This window comes from Panulirus ornatus, chromosome 1 (assembly GCF_036320965.1).
Source record: "Panulirus ornatus isolate Po-2019 chromosome 1, ASM3632096v1, whole genome shotgun sequence".
NCBI lineage: Eukaryota > Metazoa > Arthropoda > Malacostraca > Decapoda > Palinuridae > Panulirus > Panulirus ornatus.
In genome coordinates this window covers 14,590,714-14,611,717 of record NC_092224.1, presented here as the reverse complement: position 1 = coordinate 14,611,717, position 21,004 = coordinate 14,590,714, and the positions used below count along the sequence as shown (strand labels likewise).

The following is a 21,004-nucleotide window of genomic DNA, read 5'->3' as shown; positions in this document are numbered from 1 at the left end:
GAGATGTCTCTCTCATTTGGGCTGTGGGTCTTTCTCATTTGTTCAAGTTCACCAGGTATGCAAGATCTTTTGGCAAGTTTACGAAAACCAGACTACATGAGGAATAAATAAGATCAAGCCTCCTTAAGAACCCAAGGGACCAGCTAGGCTTAAGCTGTCCAGAGCAGCATCATGCAGAGGAAGAGTGGCCTCCTGAAGCTCCTGACTTTTGGTGTTTGGGGGGGGCTTACAATTTCAGCAATTTCTCTTTTCAAGGAAAACAATTTATTGCAACTGTTCCAACTGATTTCATCAATCATCAAACTGCTCTTAATAATGATGGTGAGTAAACATAGTGATAAACACATAACACTACCATGTAAAAATTCTTTATCCTAGATTTTAGTATCAGGCTGAAATTTTAAAATTTTCAACATTTACCCTATAGGAAACCCTTCCACAGAGAATACCCTTCAGTAACAGTTAAAATCCAAATCGTATGTATGAAAGACAAATTGTCCACAAACAGTTACCTTAAAACAATTCGAAAGTGGTTTCCTCGGTGCTGTCCCAACTTCTGAGGAGTGGGTCGGAAGCGGAAGTTGCCAAGTTCAATTCCTCTGTGGTTCTTAGTTGCATGCCACAGCTTATGAGGTGGAACCTGAAAGAAAACCATATAAAAAACATAGAAAATGAAAAACAAGCTCATTTGTTTTCAACAAAATAACCTAGAATATGTACTTGTTTCAAGGTAGACTCAAAGCCAAAGTCAAAATAAATTATTAAGCCAATGCCAAAATGCTTAAAAAAAACTACTTAGGTTGACTCAGTAATCAAGATTTCAAAACAGTGCGAAGATATGGGTTTGCAATGATTTCTAGTAACTAAAAGTATCATTAAAAGTATCATAATTCCATGCAAAAACTTACACGTTTCTCCCCTTTCTCTCCCCCCCCAAAAAAATAAAACTGAATAATAACTTAAACGATGACCCTTAAGGTCTTAGAAAACAAGTGAATTCATCATGTCCCCAACATAAACTTACATTAAATTATAAGGAAAATCTTTACATCTTGTAAAAAAAAATCACAAGCTACATGATTTCCTGGATCCCTAAGATTTATCCAAAAAGATATTCTTAAGAAACATTAAACAGTACACCATCTATAAATGAAAAAATATATTATTTCTTTCATCCCGACAGAATGCACCATGGATATATCCCCTTATACGTAACAATGAAAATACATGAAAAAGTTGGTTCTTGTAATACAAAAAACAAAGCAATCAAAGCATGCATCAACCCACAGGATTTGTAACTATCTTAGACCAGAAGACTCTGCTTAAAGATGAGGGTTATGATCTTACGTAATTCAAATCATACATAATGAAAAAGTACCAGAAAATGAGAACATGATAGCCTGAGGTGATGGTGAAATGGGATAAGGTGGAGTAAGGGTTACTGGAAAGGATAATAGAAGCTATTATGCTTTTTCAACTAGGCTTTTTCTTTTTTTACATCAAACCATCACACCTGAACTATCTGATTCACATCCCCTGAAGTAGAGACTAGGATTGTCAACATTACACCCTAAAAAATATGACTGATGCACATCAAACCCCAGAATCATCTGATTCACATCCCCTGTATTAGAGAATAGGCTTGTCAACATCACCCCCTTAATTATATGACTGATGTACATCCCTGAATTATATGATTCATATCCCCTGCTCTAGATACAAGGTTTCTCATCATCACCCACTGAAATCTATAATTCGTGTACAGCAGGGCTTGTCAACATCACGCCCTGAATTTTATGATTCATGTACAGTAAGGCTTACCAACATCATCCCCTGAATTCTATGATTCATGTAGAATAAAACTTTTGCTATAGGTAATTTGAGGCAATAAAATGTTCAAACCAACATAAGTTTTTTTTATTTCAGTTGACAACTTTTCAATATCTGAAAAAAATTTTGAAACTTATACAAGACTTAAGGCATGTGTACAAGTAAGAAGAGAGGAGAGTGATTGGTTCCCAGTGAAGGTCGGTCTGTGGCAGGGGTGTGTGATGATCCAGTGGATGCTTAATTTGTTTACAGATGGGGTGGTTAAAGGAGGTAAATGCAAGAGTTTTGGAGAGAGGAGAGAGCAGGCAGTCAGTTTGGGATGAGAGGGACTGGCAAGTGAGTCAGTTGTAAGTGACTCAGTTGTTGTTCGCTGATGATACAACACTGGTGGCTGATTCAAGTGAGAAACTGCAGAAGTTGGTGACTGAGTTTGGAAAAGTGGGTGAAAGGAGAAAGGTGAGAGTAAATGTGTGTAAGAGCAAGGTTATTAAGTTCAGTAGGGTTGAGGGACAAGCTAATTGTGATGTAAGTCTGAATGGAGAAAAATTGAAGGAAGTGGAGTGTTACAGATATCTGGGAGTGGACTTAGCAGCAGATGGAACCATGGAAGTGGAAGTGAGTCACAGGGTAGGGGATGGGTCGAAAGTTCTGGGAGTGATGAAGAATGTGTAGGAGAGAACGTTATTTCCGAGAGCAAAAATGTTTATGCTTGAAGGAATAGTAGTTCCAACAATGTTATATGGTTGTGAGGGGTAGGCTATAGACAGGGTTGTACGGAGGAGGGTGGATGTGTAGGAAATAAAATGTTTGAGGTGGTATGGTGTGAGGTGGTTTGGTCAAGCAAGTAATGAAAGGGTAAGAGAGATGAATGGATATAAAAAGTGTGGTTGAGAGATCAAAAGAGGGTGTTTTGAAATGGTTTGGACATATGGAGAGAATGAGTGAGGAAAGATTGACAAAGAAGATATATGTGTCAGAGCTGAAGGGAATAAGAAGCGAGAGACCAAACAGGAGGTGGAAGGATGGAGTGAAAAAGATTTTGAGCAATCAGGGCCTGGACATACAGGAGGGTGAGAGGAGTGCAAGGAATAGAGTGAATTGAAATGATGTGGTATACCGGGGTTGACGTGCTGTCAATGGACTGAACTAGGGCATGTGAAGCATCTGGAGTAAATCTTGGAAAGGTCTGTGAGGAAGAGACAGCTAGAGACAGTGTGAACGAGTGTGGCCTTTTTTTGTCTTTTTTCCTGGCACTACCTCACTGAAGCAGGAATTGCAATGCTGTTTCCTGTGGGGCGGGGTAGCACCAGGAATGGATGAAGGCAAGCAAGAATGAATATGTATATGAGTATATATGTATATGTTTGTGTGTGTATGTAGGCAAGCAAGAAAGAATATGTATATGCGTATATGTGTATATGTTTGTGTGTGTATGTATATATATGTACATGTTGATATGTATCTGAATATATATGTGCATATATGGGCGTTCATGCATTAGTGATAGGTTATTTCCATGCAACAGTAAGTAATATGGCAGTTGAGGGTATGATTAGGGTACATGGGGTATTCAGTATTATGAATGAAAATGGTGAGCAGCTTGTGAAGTTGTTCTCAAAAAAGGACTCATGACTGACAATACCTGGCTTAAAAAGAGGTATAAGTTTGTAGAGTATTCCTGGGAAACTGTATGGGAGGGTACTGATACAGAGGGTGAAGGCATGTACAGAGCATCAGATTGGGGAAGAGCAGAGTGGTTTCAGAAGTGGCAGAGGATGTGTGGATCAGGTGTTTCCTTTGAAAAATGTGTGTGAGAAATACTTAGAAAAACAGATGGACTTGCATGTAGCATTTATGGATCTGGAGAAGGATATATCTATTTGCTCTGTCACTGTCTCCCGCATTAGCGAGGTAGCGCAAGGAAACAGACAAACGAATGGCCTAACCCATCCACATACACATGTCAATACATACATGTCCACACACGCAAATATGCATACCTATACATCTCAATGTACACATATATATATACACACACAGACATATACATATATACACATGTACATAATTCATACAGTCTGCCTTTATTAAATTCCCATCGCCACCTCGCCACACATGGAATAACAACCCCCTCCCCCCCCTTCATGTGTGCGGGGTAGCGCTAGGAAAAGACAACAAAGGCCCCATTCGTTCACACTCAGTCTCTAGCTGTCATGTAATAATGCACCAAAACCACAGCTCCCTTTCCACATCCAGGCCCCATACAACTTTCCATGGTTTACCCCAGACGCTTCACATGCCCTGGTTCAGTCCATTGACAGCACGTCGACCACAGTATACCACATCGTTCCAATGCACTCTATTCCTTGCTCGCCTTTCACCCTCCTGCATGTTCAGGCCCTGATCACTCAAAATCTTTTTCACTCCATCTTTCCACCTCCAATTTGGTCCCCCACTTCTTGTTCCCTCCACCTCTGACACATATATCCTCTTTGTCAGTCTTTCCTCACTCATTCTCTCCATGTGACCAAACCATTTCAAAACAACCTCTTCTGCTCTCTCAACCACACTCTTTTCATTTCCACACATCTCTCTTACCTTTACATTACTTACTAGATCAAACCACCTCATACCACATATTGTCCTCAAACATCTCATTTCCAGCACATCCACCCTCCTGCGCACAACTCTATCCATAGCCCACGCCTCGCAACCATACAACATTGTTGGAACCGCTATTCCTTCAAACATACCCATTTTTGCTCTCTGAGATAATGTTCTCGACTTCCAAACATTCTTCAAGGCTCCCAGAATTTTCGCCCCCTCCCCCACCCTATGATTCACTACGGCTTCCATGGTTCCATTCACTGCCAGATCCACTCCCAGATATCTAAAACACTTTACTTCCTCCAGTCTTTCTCCATTCAAACTTATCTCCCAATTGCCTTGACCCTCAACCTTACTGTACCTAATAACCTTGCTCTTATTCACATTTACTCTTAACTTTCTTCTTTCACACACTTTACCAAACTCAGTCACCAGCTTCTGCAGTTTCTCACATGAATCACCCACCAGCGCTGTATCATCAGCGAACAACAACTGACTCACTTCCCAAGCTCTCTCATCCACAACAGACTGAATACTTGCCCCTCTTTCCAAAACTCTTGCATTCACCTCCCTAAAAACCCCATCCATAAACAAATCAAACAACCATGGAGACATCACACACCCCTGCCGCAAACCTACATTCACTGAGAACCAATCACTTTCCTCTCTTCCTACACGTACACATGCCTTACATCCTCGATAGAAACTTTTCACTGCTTCCAACAACTTGCCTCCCACACCATGTATTCTTAATACCTTCCACAGAGCACCTCTATCAACTCTATCATATGCCTTCTCCAGATCCATAAATGCTACATACAAATCCATTTGCTTTTCTAAGTATTTCTCACATACATTCTTCAAAGCAAACACCTGATCCACACATCCTCTACCACTTCTGAAACCACACTGCTCTTCCCCAATCTGATGCTCTGTACATGCCTTCACCCTCTCAATCAATACCCTCCCATATAACTTACCAGGAATACTCAACAAACTTATACCTCTGTAATTTGAGCACTCACTCTTATCCCCTTTGCCTTTGTACAATGACACTATACAAGCATTCCGCCAATCCTCAGGCACCTCGCCATGAATCATACATACATTAAATAACCTTACCAACCAGTCAACAATACAGTCACCCCCTTTTTCAATAAATTCGACTGCAATACCATCCAAACCTGCTGCCTTGCTGGCTTTCATCTTCCGCAAAGCTTTTACTACCTCTTCTCTGTTTACCAAATCATTTTCCCTTACCCTCTCACTTTGCACACCACCTCCACCAAAACACCCTGTATCTGCCACTCTATCATCAAACACATTCAACAAACCTTCAAAATACTCACTCCATCTCCTTCTCACATCACCACTACTTGTTATCACCTCCCCATTTGCCCCCTTCACTGAAGTTCCCATTTGCTCCCTTGTCTTACGCACTTTATTTGCCTCCTTCCAAAACATCTTTTTATTCTCCCTAAAATTTAATGATACTCTCTCACCCCAACTCCCATTTGCCCTCTTTTTCACCTCTTGCACCTTTCTCTTGACATTCTCATCTTTCTTTTATACATCTCCCACTCATTTGCATTTTTTCCCTGCAAAAATCGTCCAAATGCCTCTCTCTTCTCTTTCACTAATAATCTTACTTCTTCATCCTACCACTCACTACCCTTTCCAATCAACCCATCTCCCACTCTTCTCATGCCACAAGCATGTTTTGTGCAAGCCATCACTGCTTCCCTAAATACATCCCATTCCTCCCCCACTCCCCTTATCTCCTTTGTTCTCACCTTTTTCCATTCTGTACTCAGTCTCTCCTGGTACTTCCTCACACAAGTCTCCTTCCCAAGCCCACTTACTCTCACCACTCTCTTCACCCCAACATTCTCTCTTCTTTTCTGAAAACCTCTACAAATCTTCACCTTTGCTTCCACAAGATAATGATCAGACATCCCTCCAGTTGCACCTCTCAGCACATTAACATCCAAAAGTCTCTCTTTCGCGCACCTATCAATTAACACGTAATCCAATAATGCTCTCTGGCCATCTCTCCTACATACATACGTATACTCATGTATATCTTGCTTTTTGAACCAGGTATTCCCAATCACCAGTCCTTTTTCAGCAAGTAAATCTACAAGCTCTTCACCATTTCCATTTACAGCACTGAACACCCTATGTATACCAATTATTCCCTCAACTGCCACATTAGTCACCTTTGCATTCAAATCACCCATTACTATAATCCGGTCTTGTGCATCAAAACCACTAACACACACATTCAGCTGCTCCCAAAACACTTGCCTCTCATGATCTTTCTTCTCATGCCCAGGTGCATCTCTCTCCTTCCACTTTCAGTTTTACCCATATCAATCTAGAGTTTACTTTCTTACACTCTATCACATACTCCCACAACTCCTGTTTCAGGAGTAGTGCTACTCCTTCCCTCTCACTAACCCCTGACTTTACTCCAAAGACATTCCCAAACCACTCTTCCCCTTTACCCTTGAGCTTCGTTTCACTCAGAGCCAAAACATCCAGGTTCCTTTCCTCAAACATACTACCTATCTCTCCTTTTTTCTCATCTTGGTTACATCCACACACATTTAGACACCCCAATCTGAGCCTTCGAGGAGGATGAGCACTCCCCGCGTGACTCCTTCCGTTTCCCCTTTTACAAAGTCAAAATACAAGGAGGGGAGGGTTTCTGGAGAAGGAATATGATACAAATGATAGAGATGCTTTGTGGAAGGTCTTAAGGGTATATGGTGTGGGAGGTAAGCTGCAAGAAGCAATGAAAAGTTTTTATCAATGAGGTAAGGCATGTGTACGAGAAGGAAGAGAGGAGAGTGACTTGTTCCCAATGAAGGTCAGTCTGTGGCAGGGGTGTGTGATGTCCCCATGGTTGTTCAATTTGCTTATAGAAGGGGAGGTTAGGGACTTTACGTGAATGCCGAAGTTTTGGAGAGAGGAGCAAGTATGCAGTCTGTTGGGGATGAGAGGGCCTGGCAAGTGACTCAGTTGTAGTTTGCCGATGAGAGTAAATATGAATAAGAGCAAGGTTATTAGGCTCAACAAGGCTGAGAGACAAGTTAGTTGGGATGTAAGTTTGAATGGATAAAAATTGGAGGAAGTGAAGTGATTTAAATATCTGGAAGTAGATTTAGCAGCAAATGGAACTATGGAAACGTACATGAGTCACAGGGTGGGGGAGTGGGTGAAGGTTCTGGGAGCGATGAAGAATGTGTGGAAAGAGAGAATGTTATCTCAGAGAACAAAAATGGGTATGTTTGAAGAAAGAGTAGTTCCAACAATAATATAAGGGTGCAAGGCATGGGATATAGATAGGGTTGTAAGGAGAAGGGTGGATGTGTTGGAAATGAAATGTTTGAGGACAGTATGTGGTGTTAGCAGGTTTCATCAAGTAAGCAATGAAAGGGTAAGAGTGATGTGTGGTAACAAAGAGTGTGGTTGAGAAAGCAGAAGAAGGCATGTTGAAATGGTTTGGACATATGGAGAGCATGAGTGAGGAAAGATTGATAAAGAGGATATGTGTGTCAGAGGTGGAGGGAATAAGGAGAAGCGAGAGACCAAACTGGAAGTGGAAGGAAGGAGTGAAAAAGACTTTGAGTGATTGGGACCTGAACATACAGGAGGTGAGAGGCATGCAAGACATAGAGTGAATTGGAACAATGTGGTATACCAGGGTCGATGGGCTGTCAATGGACTGACGTAGGCCATGTGAAATGTCTGGGGTAAACCATGGAAAAGTCTGGATGTGGATAGGGAGCTATAGTTTCGATGCAATGCACATGACAGTTAAAGACTGAGTGTGATAAAATGTGGCTTTTTTTTTGTCTGTTTTCCTGGCGCTACCTGGCTGAAGCATGGGGTAGTAATGTTGCCTCCTGTGGGGCGGGGTGGTGCTGGGAATGGATGAAGGCAAGCAAGTATGAATATGTACACGTGTATATATGTATGTGTATGTGTATGTGCATGTATGTACATGTGTACATGTTGATATGTATACATAGGCATATGTGCATGTAAGGGCATTCATATGTGTATATGAGTGGATGGGTCTTTCTTTATCTGTTTCCTGGTACCAACTCGCTGATGCGTGAAATGGCGATCAAATATAATAAATATAGAATAAATAAATATGTATGCGAATAGGAGAGATGGTCAGTGAACATTATTGGATTGCATATTAATTTATAGGCATGTAAAGAGACTTTTGAATGTAAAATGTGCTGAGAGGAGCCACTGGTGGGATCTCTGATCACTATCTTGTGGAGGCAAGAGTGAAGATTAACAGAGGTTTTTGAAAAAGAGGAAACAATCTAGATGAAGCCTAGAAATGAGACTTGTGAGAAGAAATATCAATAGAGATTGAGCAACAATGGCCAAAAGGTGTGAGTAAATGGAGCAAGAAGACTGGGAGAGGAATGGGAGGTATTTAGGGAAGCAGTGATGGCATGTGCAAGAGATGCATTTGGCATGCAAAAGGAGGGAGGTGGGCAGGTTAGAAAGGATAGTGAGTGACAGGATAAAGAAGTAAAGTTGTTAGTGAAGGGGAAAAGAGATATGCTTGAGCAGGGCTTACAAGGAAGGAGTGCAAAGATTGGGTAATACTTAAAAGAAAGTGGCAGGAGATCAAGAGGAAGATGCAGAGGCTCAAAAAAGGGGTAAGAGAGTATCATTAAACTTTAGGATGAATAAAAGATGTTTTGAAAAGAGCTAAGTAATGTGCGAAAGACGAGAGAACGAAAGGGAACTTCGGTGAAGGGGACAAAAGGGAAAGTGATAACAGGTAGCAATAAAGTGAGAAGATGGAGTGAGTATTTCGAAGTTATGATAAATTTGTTTGATAGAATAACAGATGTAGGGTTCTTTGGTTGCAGTGGTATATGAAGGGAGAGAGTCATGGAGACTGGCACAGTGAAGAGAGAACAGGTGGTTAAAGCCTTGCATAAGATAAAATGGGAAAGGCAGCTGGAGTGGATAGTACTGCAGTTGAATTTATTAAGAAAGGAGATGACTGTGTTGTTGATTAGTTGGTAAGTTTTTTCAAAGTAGGTATGGATCATGGTGAGGTGCCAGAGAATTGATTGGTGGAATGCATGTATAGTGCCATTACATACAGGCAAGGGGGATAGAGATAAGTGTTCAAACTCCCTAGTATAAGTTTGTTGAGTATACCTGGTAAGTTGTATGGGAAGTTATGGATTGAGAAGGTGAAGGTATGTACAGAGCATCAGACTGGAGAGGAGCAGTGTGATTTCAGATGTGACAGGATGTGTGGATCAGGTGTTTGCTTTAAAGGGTATAAGCCTTGTGTACAAGTAGGAAGAGAGGAGAGTGAATGGTTCCAAGTGATGTGGCATAGGAGTGTGATGTCACCATGGATGTTCAATTTGTTAACAAATGGGGTGGTGTGGGAGGTATACGTAAGAGTCTTGGAGAGAGGGATGAGTATGCAGTATGCAGGAGATGAGAGGAGAGTGAATGGTTCCAAGTGATGTGGCACAGGAGTGTGATGTCACCATGGATGTTCAATTTGCTAACAAAATGGGTGGTGTGGGAGGTATATGCAAGAGTCTTGGAGAGTGTGCAGTATGTAAGAGATGAGAGGACTTGGGAAGTGAGTCAACATAATGAAGCTGGAAATGTTTTCCAAAATGCCTTGAAGAAGAGATTTTTGATGGAAGACAAATGGGTCAACATGGAAATATTTCAAATGACTGGAAAAGAATAAAAATGTCTGAGACCAAAGGTAGTTTTCAGTGTACTGGAGATTTCCAACAATGGGATATTCAATCTATGGAGACCTTACCATATGCAGCCAAGAAAGAAGAGTTGAAAGATAAATGATAATCTATGCATAGCAAAATATTGAAGTTATAAAGGAAAAAGTATTTAACATGAAAGCTACTCAACAGGAAGGATACAGCATTATCAAATCTTCAAAAATACCAAGGAATATCACAATAATAAATCAGATAAAAATACACGAAAACTCAACAAGGCAGATGGAACGAATGTTCAGCATACTATCAAGAGAAAAAAGGAACATGAATGGAACAACACCAAAACATTTACAAAAGAGACTAAACATGTGATTGAAATTGGTCTCAGAGGAAACCAGAATAGACAAATATGTAAGACTGTAGGAAGCTGAGAGGAAGTCTTATTCATCAAGCAAGACTTATGGCGAGAGTTTTGGGCTAGCCTTACCTACATGGCAAAATCTTGTCATAGATACTCATAGGGAGACAGTCAACACTCTCCAAACAAGCAATTCAAAACACACAAATATGTAATTACAAACAATATAGATGAAATTAATAAAAAGAGCTTGACACAGATCTGTACTTACTCGGCTAACTGAAACCAGCTGACTTGTTTTGGCACGTTTATCTTTTGTTCCAGCATAACCAAAATTGTTGGGTTTAACTCTGGAATAAATGAAACTTTATATTATCAAAAATAGCATCATTTCAAAAGCTTTCAAAAGACAGGTTTGTTACCATGGGCCAGTCCCTAGTTTTTTCATCGAATAAAGTCAAAGTATTATGTTAAATAAACGAAATGAACAAAATAAAATAGCCAGTCCCTAGATTTTTCATCAAATAAAGTCAATTTTATTTTAAGTAAATAAACAAAATAAAAGTCTTCTTGATCAATGATTCGAACACAACACAATATAAATGAGGTTTGAAATAAAATTGGGCTACAGAAAAATGTGCTTCCTGCCAAATAGAAAAACGATTAAATAAAATAGTGTTCCCTGATACAAACGTCACTAATAATACTATAAAATATTGTTTCAGTGGTCAAAGGTACTACATGCATATTGTTTTTTTAACACCTAATTCCAATCCTTATCTTTGTGAGGCACCACCAGGAAAGGCCCTCCATTGCACATACCCATTCTCAAACTGTTGCATATAATTAAGCAAAACCATAGTCTAATATCCACAACCGAGCCCTACAGATTATTTCATCCTTTACCTTAAATGCACCTAATGCATTGTCTTTTACTTTTTCCAAAATTTTTTTTTTCTAAATCTCTAAGCTCCTCCCTTCTTACTTTGTAATTATCATTCCTTGCTCTCCTGTATCTCATTTGCTGGCTGGGTATGGCGTCTTTAACATCTCCACCACAGTAGATTTCTGTGCTCTATCATTTTATGACATTTCTCCTTGAATGATGCCTCCATTTTGATCCTCCTCCTCAAATGACCACCAGAGGTATCCAGTTTACGACACCTTCAATGTAAATCTCACAGAACCTTCGGTAGTAATATTACATACTCGGAGGTGGAGGGAACGAGGAGAAGTGGGAGACCAAATTGGAGGTGGAAAGATGGAGTGAAAAAGATTTTGTGTGATCGGGGCCTGAACATGCAGGAGGGTGAAAGGAGGGCAAGGAATAGAGTGAACCGGGGTTGACGTGCTGTCAGTGGATTGAATCAGGGCATGTGAAGCGTCTGGGGTAAACCATGGAAAGCTGTGTAGGTATGTATATTTGCGTGTGTGGACGTATGTATATACATGTGTATGGGGGTGGGTTGGGCCATTTCTTTCGTCTGTTTCCTTGCGCTACCTTGCAAAGGCGGGAGACAGCGACAAAAAAAAAAAGAAATAAAGAACTCCCTCTCCCAATTAATACTCTCTAGGAATTTCATCAGTTCCAAGCAGATACAATGACTGTACTTACTCTTGCATCCTCCACTACAACATATCTAAAAACAAGCAATACAGTCATACTTTCTTTGTTCGATTTCCACTCTACAGTGAGTAATAGACAAGGATTAGTAAAGATGATGTATCATCTCCCCTCATTCTCATTATGTTCTGTGACAAGATGATGCAAGGAGTTCTCCTGTATACTTTCAAGGAATATGGGCCTCCATGACTGCATCTAACTGGGAATCTAATTTCCCTCCATCAATTTCAATGTAATTAAAATTCCTCATCATCCGCCTTTTACCATCTCCCAAGAAGGAGAGTTTCATTGCTTTTTTCAGCATCCTCATAGTTCCTTCAGCATACTCTATATTAAACTGTTCTACACAGCTACACTCCTTTGGTTTATTGTAAATTAAAAGTATTATTGTACAATTCCCACCCACAGTAATCTCAAGACAATATCTGTTAATATTTCCTCAAACATAATTGAATCCCTTACTAAGAGGTCTCATCTCCCCCTCCCTTATTTTCTCTTTCCCTTCTTACTATTGTGTACCCCTCTGGACAAACTAAATTAGAGTTAAGTCTCTTCGTGTGTTTTCTCTCCATCAGAATCAAACTGTCAAGTGGAATGCACCAAAACCACAGCTCTCTTTCCACATCCAGGCCCCACAGACCTTTCCATGGTTTAACGCAGACACTTCACATGCCCTGGTTCAATCAATTGACAGCATGTTGACCCCAGTCTACCGCATCGTTCAAATTCACTCCATTCCTCACACGCCTTACACCCTCCTGTATGTTTGGGCACCGTTCACTTAAAAATTTTCATTCCATCCTTCCACCTCCAATTTGGTCTCTAGCTTCTTCTTCCCTCCACCTCTGACACATATATCCTCTTTGTCAATCTTTTCTCCCTCATTCTCTCCATGTGTAAAACCATTTCAACACACCCTCTTCTGCTCTCACAACCAATCTCTTTTTAAAACTAAACATCTCTCTTATCCTTTCATTACTTACTCGATCAAACCACCTCACACCACATACTGTCCTCAAACAGTTCATTTACAACACATCCACCCTCCTCTGCAAAACCCTACCTATAGCCCATGCCTCACAACCACATAACATTGTTGGAACCACTATTCCTTCAAACATACACAATTTTGCTTTCTCCCCTATCCCTGAGGATAGGGGAGAAAGAATACTTCCACGCATTCCCCGCATGTCATAGAAGGCAACTAAAGGGGATGAGAGCGGGGGCTAGAAAGCCTCCCCTCCTTGTATTCTAACTTTCTAAAAGGGGAAACAGAAGAGGCTCAGATAGGGGTGTCTAAATATGTGTGGATGTAACCAAGATGAGAAAAAAGGAGAGATAGGTAGTATGTTTGAGGAAAGGAACCTGGATGTTTTGGCTCTGAGTGAAATGAAGCTCAAGGTTAAAGGGGAAGAGTGGTTTGGGAATGTCTTGGCAATAAAGTCAATGGTTGGTGAGAGGAAAGAGAAAAGGAAGGAGTACAACTACTCCTGAAACAGTTGTGGGAGTATGTGCTAAAGTGTAAAAAAGTAAACTCTAGATTGATAAGTGTAAAACTGAAAGTGGATGGAGAGAGATGGGTGATTATTGGTGTCTGGTCATGAGAAGAAAGATCATGAGAGGCTAGTTTTTTGGGAGCAGCTGAGTGAGTGTGTTAACAGTTTTCATACATGAGACAGGGATATAGTGATGGGTGATTTGAATGCATAAGTGAGTAATGTGGCAGTTGAGGGAATAATTGGTGCACATAGGGTGTTCAATGTTGTAAATGAAAATGGTGAAGAGCTTATATTTTGTGTGCTCAAAAAAGAACTGGTGACTGGGAATACCTGGCTTAAAAATAGAGATATACATAAGTATACGTATGTAAGTAGGAGAGATGGCCAGAAAGCATTATTGGATTACATGTTAATTGATAGGCACATGAAAGAGAGACTTTTGGATGTTAATGTGCTGAGAGGGTTAACTGAAGGGATGTCTGATCATTATCTTGTGGAGGCGAAGGTGAAGATTTGTAGAGGTTTTCAGAAAAGAAGAGAGAATGTGGGGGTGAAGAGAGTGGAGAGAGTAAGTGAGCTTGGGAAGGAGACTTGTGTGAGGAAGAACGAAGAGAGAGTGAGCACAGAATGGAAAAAGGTTACAGCAAAGAACGTAAGGGAAGTGGAGGAGGAATGGGATGTATTTAGGGAAGCAGTGATAGCTTGCGCAAAAGATGCTTGTGGCATGAGAAAGGTGGGAAGTTGGCAGATTAGAAAGGGTAGTGAGTGGTGGGATGAAGAAGTAAGATTATTAGTGAAAGAGAAGAGAGAGGCATTTGGACGATTTTTGCCAAGAAATAATGCAAATGACTGGGAGATGTATAAAAGAAAGAGGCAGGAGGTCAAGAGAAAGTTGCAAGAGGCAAAAAAGAGGGCAAATGAGAATTGGGGTGAGACAGTATCATTAAATTTTAGGGAGAATAAAAAGATGTTTTGGCAGGAGGTAAATAAAGTGCATAACACAAGGGAACAAATGTGAACATCCGTGAAGGGGGCTAATGGGGAGGGGATGACAAGTAGTGGTGATGTGAGAAGGAGATGGAGTGAGTATTTTAAAGGTTTGTTGAATGTGTATGATGATAGAGTGGCAGATATACAGTGTTTTCATTGAGATGGTGTGCAAAGTGAGAGGGTTAGGGTCAGGGATTCAGAATGGTTTGGTAAACAGAAAAAATGTAGTAAAAGCTTTGTGAAAGATGAAAGCCAGCAAGGCAGCGGGTTTGGATGGTATTGCAGTGGAATTTATTAAAAAAGGGGGTGATTGTATTGCTCACTGGTTGGTAAGGTTATTTAATGTATGTATGACTCAAGGTGAGGTGTCTGAGGACTGGCGTAATGCTTGCATAGTGCCATTGTGCAAAGGAAAGGGGATAAGAGTGAGTGCTCAAATTACAGAGATATAAGTTTGTTGAGTATTCCTGGGAATTTATATGGGAGGGTATTGATTGAGAGGGTGAAGGCATGTACAGAGCATCGGATTGGGGAAGAGCAGTGTGGTTTCAGAAGTGGTAGAGGATGTGTAGATTAGGTGTTTGCTTTGAAAAATGTATGTGAGAAATACTTAGAAAAACGAATGACTTTGTATGTAGCATTTATGGATCTGGAGAAGGCATATGATAGAGTTGATAGAGATGCTCTGTGGAAGGTATTAAGAATATATGGTGTGGGAGGAAGTTGCTAGAAGCAGTGAAAAGTTTTTATCAAGGATGTAAGGCATGTGTACGTGTAGGAAGAGAGGAAAGTGATTGGTTCTCAGTGAATGTTGGTTTGCGGCAGGGGTGTGTGATGTCTCCATGGTTGTTTAATTTGTTTACGGATGGGGTTTTTAGGGAGGTGAATGCAAGAGTCTCGGAAAGAGGGGCAAGTATGCAGTCTGTTGTGGATGAAAGAGCTTGGGAAGTGAGTCAGTTGCTGTTCGCTGATGATACAGCGCTGGTGGCTGATTCGGGGGAGAAACTGCAGAAGCTGGTGACTGAGTTTGGTAAAGTGTGTGAAAGAAGAAAGCTGAGAGTAAATGTGAATAAGAGCAAGGTTATTAGGTACAGTAGGGTTGAGGGACAAGTCAATTGGGAGGTAAGTTTGAATGGAGAAAAACTGGAGGAAGTGAAGCGTTTTAGATATCTGGGAGTGGATTTGGCAGCGGATGGGACCATGGAAGTAGAAGTGAATCATAGGGTGGGGGATGAAGCAAAAGTTCTGGGAGCGTTGAAAAATGTGCTGAAGTCGAGAACGTTATCTTGGAAAGCAAAAATGGGTGTGTTTGAAGGAATAGTGGTTCCAACAATGTTATATGGTTGCAAGGCATGGGCTACAGATAGAGTTGTGCAGAGGAGGGTAGATGTGCTGGATATGAGATGTTTAAGAACAATATGTGGTGTGAGGTGGTTTGATCGAGTAAGTAATGAAAGGGTAAGAGAAAAGTGTGGAAATAAAGAGTGTGGTTGAGAGAGCAGAAGAGGGTGAATGAAATGGTTTGGTCACATGGAGAGAATGCGTGAGGAAAGATTCACAGAGAGGCTATATGTGTCAGGTATGTGCACGAGGTAGCGATAGGAAAAGACAACAAAGGCCACATTCGTTCACACTCAGTCTCTCTCATATATAATGCACTGAAACCATAGCTCCCTTTCCACATCCAGGCCCCACACAACTTTCAATGGTTTACCCCAGATGCTTCACATGCCCTGGTTCAATCCATTGACAGCACATCGACCCCAGTATACCACATCATTCCAATTCACTCTATTCCTTGCACGCCTTTCACCCTCCTGCATGTTCAGGCCCCGATCACTCAAAATCTTTTTCACTCCATCTTTCCACCTCCAATTTGGTCTCCCACTTCTCCCCTTTCCCTCCACCTCTGGCACATATATCCTCTTGGTCAATCTTTTCTCACTCATTCTTTCCATGTGACCAAACCATTTCAAAACACCCTCTTCTGCTCTCTCAACCACTCTCTTCTTATTACCACACATCTCTCTTACCCTTTCATTACTTACTCGATCAAACCACGTCACACCACATATTGTCCTAAAACATCTCATTTCCAGCACATCCACCCTCCTCCGCACAACTCTATCTATAGCCCATGCCTCGCAACCATATAACATTGTTGGAACCACTATTCCTTCAAACATACCCATTTTTGCTTACCAATATAACATTCTCGACTTCCACACATTTTTCAACACTCCCAGAACTTTCGCCCCCTCCCCCACCCTATGATTCAATTCTGCTTCCATGGTTCCATCCGCTGCCAGATCCACTCCCAGATATCTATAACACTTCAGTTCCTTCAGTCTTTCTCCATTCAAACTTACCTCCCAATTGACTTGTCTCTCAACTCTACTGTACCTTGCTCTTATTCACATTTACTCTCACCTTTCTTCTTTCACATACTTTACCAAACTCAGTCACCAGCTTCTGCAGTTTCTTACACGAATCAGCCACCAGTGCTGTATCATCAGCGAACAACTGACTCACTTCCCAAGCTCTCTCATCCACAACAGACTGCATACTTGCCCCTCTCTCCAAAACTCTTGCAATCACCTCCCCAACAAACCCATCCATAAACAAAATAAACAACCATGGAGACATTACGCATCCCTGCCGCAAACCAACATTCACTGAGAACCAATCACTTTTCTCTCTTCCTACACTACACATACCTAACATCCCCGATAAAAACTTTTCACTGCTTCTAACAACATACCTCCCACACCATACATTCTCAATACCTTCCACAGAGCATCTCTATCATATGCCTTCTCCAGATCCATAAATGCTACATGCAAATCCATTTGCTTTTCTAAGTATTTCTCATACACTTTTCAAAGCAAACACCTGATCCACACATCCTCTACCACTTCTGAAACCACACTGCTCTTCCCCAGTCTGATATTCTGTACATGCCTTCACTCTCTAAATCAATACCCTCCCATATAATTTCCTAGGAATACTCAACAAACTTATACCTCTGTAATTTGAGCACTCACTCTTATCCCCTTTGCCTTTGTACAATGGCACTATCCAAGCATTCTGCCAAATCATTCTCCCTAACCCTCTCACTTTGCACACCACCTCAACCAAAACACCCTAAATCTGCCACTCTATCATCAAACACATTCAACAAACCTTCAAAATACTCACTCCATCTCCTTCTCATATCACCACTACTTGTTATCACCTCCCCATTAGCCCCCTTCACGGATGCTCCCATTTGTTCCCTTGTCTTACGCACTTTATTTACCTCCTTCCAAAACATTTTTTATTCTCCCTAAAATTTAATGATACTCTCACACCCCAACTCTCATTTGCCCTCTTTTTTGCCCCTTGCACCTTTCTCTTGACCTCCTGCCTCTTTCTTTTATACATCTCCCACTCATTTGCATTATTTCCCTGCAAAAATTGCCCAAATGCCTCTCTCTTCTCTTTCACTAATAATCTTACTTCTTCATCCCATCACTCACTACCATTTCTAATCTGTCCACCTCCCACGCTTCTCATGCCACAAGCATGTTTTGCACAAGCCATCGCTGCTTCCCTAAATACATCCCATTCCTCCCCCACTCCCCTTACGTCCTTTGTTTCATCTTTTTCCATTCTCTACTCAGTCTCTCCTGGTACTGCCTCACATAAGTCTCCTTCCCAAGCTCACTTACTCTCACCACTCTCTTCACCCCAACGTTCTCTCTTCTTTTCTGAAAACCTCTACAAATCCTCACTTTTGCCTCTTCAAGATGATGATCGGACTTCCCTCCAGTTGCACCTCTCAGCACATTAACATCCAAAAGTTTCTCTTTCGCGCGCCTATCAATCAACACGTAATCCAATAACACTCTCTGGCTACCTCTCCTACTTACATATATATATTTATGTATATCTCTCTTTTTAAACCAGGAATTCCCAATAACCAGTCTCTTTTCAGCACTGAAATCTACAAGCTCTTCACCACTTCCATTTACAACACTTAACACACCATGTACATCAATTATTCCCTTAACTGCCACATTACTCATCTTTGCATTTAAATCACCCATCACTATAACTCGGACTCGTGCATCAAAACTACTAACACACTCACTCAGCTGCTCCGAAAACACTTGCCTCTCATGATCTTTCTTCTCATGCCCAGATGCATATGCACCAATAATCACTAATCTCTCTCCATCAACTTTCAGTTTTACCCATATGAATCTAGAATTTACTTTCTTACACTTATGTACATGTGTATATATGTATATGTCTGTGTGTGTATATATATGTATACTTTGAGATGTATAGCTATGTATATGTGCTGTGTCTAGACGTGTATTCATATATATGTGTATGTGGGTGGGTTGGGCCATTTCCTTCATCTGTTTCCTTGCACTACCTCACTAATGCGGGAGACAGCAACAAAGTATAATAAATAAATAAATAACGTTGAATTGTACAAGTATGTATACGTGTGTATGTGGGCGTGTATGTATATACATGTGTATGTGGGTGGGTTGGGCCATTCTTTCGTCTGTTTCCATGTGCTACCGCAAACGCGGCTCAGCAAAAAAGTATAATAAAGCAAAAAATAAATATATACATACATATATACCTCCCAATTGACTTGACCCTCAACCCTACTGTACCTAATAACCTTGCTCTTATTCACATTTACTCTTAACTTTCTTCTTTCACACACTTTACCAAACTCAGTCACCAGCTTTTGCACTTTCTCGCATGAATCAGCCACCAGCGCTGTATCATCAGCGAACAACAACTGACTCACTTCCCAAGCTCTCTCATCTACAACAGACTTCATACTTGCCCCTCTTTGAATGGAGAAAAACTGGAGGAAGTAAAGTGTTTTAGATACCTGGGAGTGGATCTGGCAGCGGAGGGAACCATGGAAGCGGAAGTGAATCATAGGGTGGGGGAGGGGGCGAAAATCCTAGGAGCCTTGAAGAATGTGTGGAAGTCGAGAACATTATCTCCGCAAGCAAAAATGGGTATGTTTGAAGGAATAGTGGTTCCAACAATGTTGTATGGTTGCGAGGCATGGGCTATGGATAGAGTTGTGCAGAGGAGGGTGGATGTGCTGGAAATGAGATGTTTGAGGACAATGTGTGGTGTGAGGTGGTTTGATCGAGTAAGTAATGTAAGGGTAAGTAAGGGTAAGAGAGATGTGTGGAAATAAAAAGAGTGTGGTTGAGAGAGCAGAAGAGGGTGTTTTGAAATGGTTTGGGCACATGGAGAGAATGAGTGAGGAAAGATTGACCAAGAGGATATATGTGTCGAAGGTGGAGGGAATGAGGAGAAGTGGGAGACCAAATTGAAGGTGGAAAGATGGAGTGAAAAAGATTTTGAGTGATCGGGGCATGAACATGCAGGAGGGTGAAAGGTGGGCAAGGAATAGAGTGAATTGGATCGATGTGGTATACCGGGGTTGACGTGCTGTCAGTGGATTGAATCAGGGCATGTGAAGCGTCTGGGGTAAACCATGGAAAGCTGTGTGGGGCCTGGACGTGGAAAGGGGGCTGTGGTTTTGGGCATTGTTGCATGACAGCTAGAGATTGAGTGTGAACGAATGGGGCCTTTGTTGTCTTTTCCTAGCGCTACCTCGCACACATGAGGGGGGAGGGGGATGGTATTCCATGTGTGGCGAGGTGGCGATGGGAATGAATAAAGGCAGACAGTGTGAATTGTGTGCATGGGTATATATGTATGTGTCTGGTGTGTGTGTATATATATGTGTACATTGAGATGTATAGGTGTGTATATTTGCGTGTGTGGACGTGTATGTACATACATGTGTATGGGGGTGGGTTGGGCCATTTCTTTCGTCTGTTTTCTTGCGCTACCTCGCAAACGCGGGATACAGCGACAAAGCAAAATAAATAAATAAATAATACACATATATATTATTTATTCAACTATTATACTTAACCGCCATCTCCCACATTCACTAGATAGCAAAAGGAAACAGACAAGGAATGGCCCAGCCCATCCACATACACACGTATATACGTAAACGCCCACACACGCAAATATACATATTTATACATTTCAACGTATACATACATATACATAAACAGACATATACATATATACACATGTACATATCCATACTTGCTGCCTTAATCCAATCCATTCGCCACCCAGCCACAAACGAAATAGCATCCCCCCTCCTCCTCTTCCTCCTCCAGCAAGGCAGCGCCAGGAACAGGCAAAATACGCTACATTCATTCACACTCAGTCTCTAGCTGTCATGTATAATGCACCGAAACCACAGCTCCCTTTCCACATCCAGGCCCCAAAG

General features: G+C 41.3%; 1 protein-coding gene across 5 annotated transcripts in view; it reads right to left on the bottom strand.

Moving 5' to 3' along the window:
* The window catches only part of LOC139756702 (uncharacterized), a 294,843-nt gene that overhangs the window by 218,995 nt on the left and 54,844 nt on the right, over positions 1–21,004 (bottom strand). For all 5 annotated transcript variants that reach the window (XM_071676596.1, XM_071676758.1, XM_071676671.1 and 2 more), the window contains exons 7-8: positions 10,820–10,898; positions 513–640 (exon numbers count right to left, since the gene is read on the bottom strand). In XM_071676596.1, coding sequence (XP_071532697.1) covers positions 513–640; positions 10,820–10,898 — 207 coding nt within the window. The remainder of the gene's footprint in view (positions 1–512; positions 641–10,819; positions 10,899–21,004) is intronic.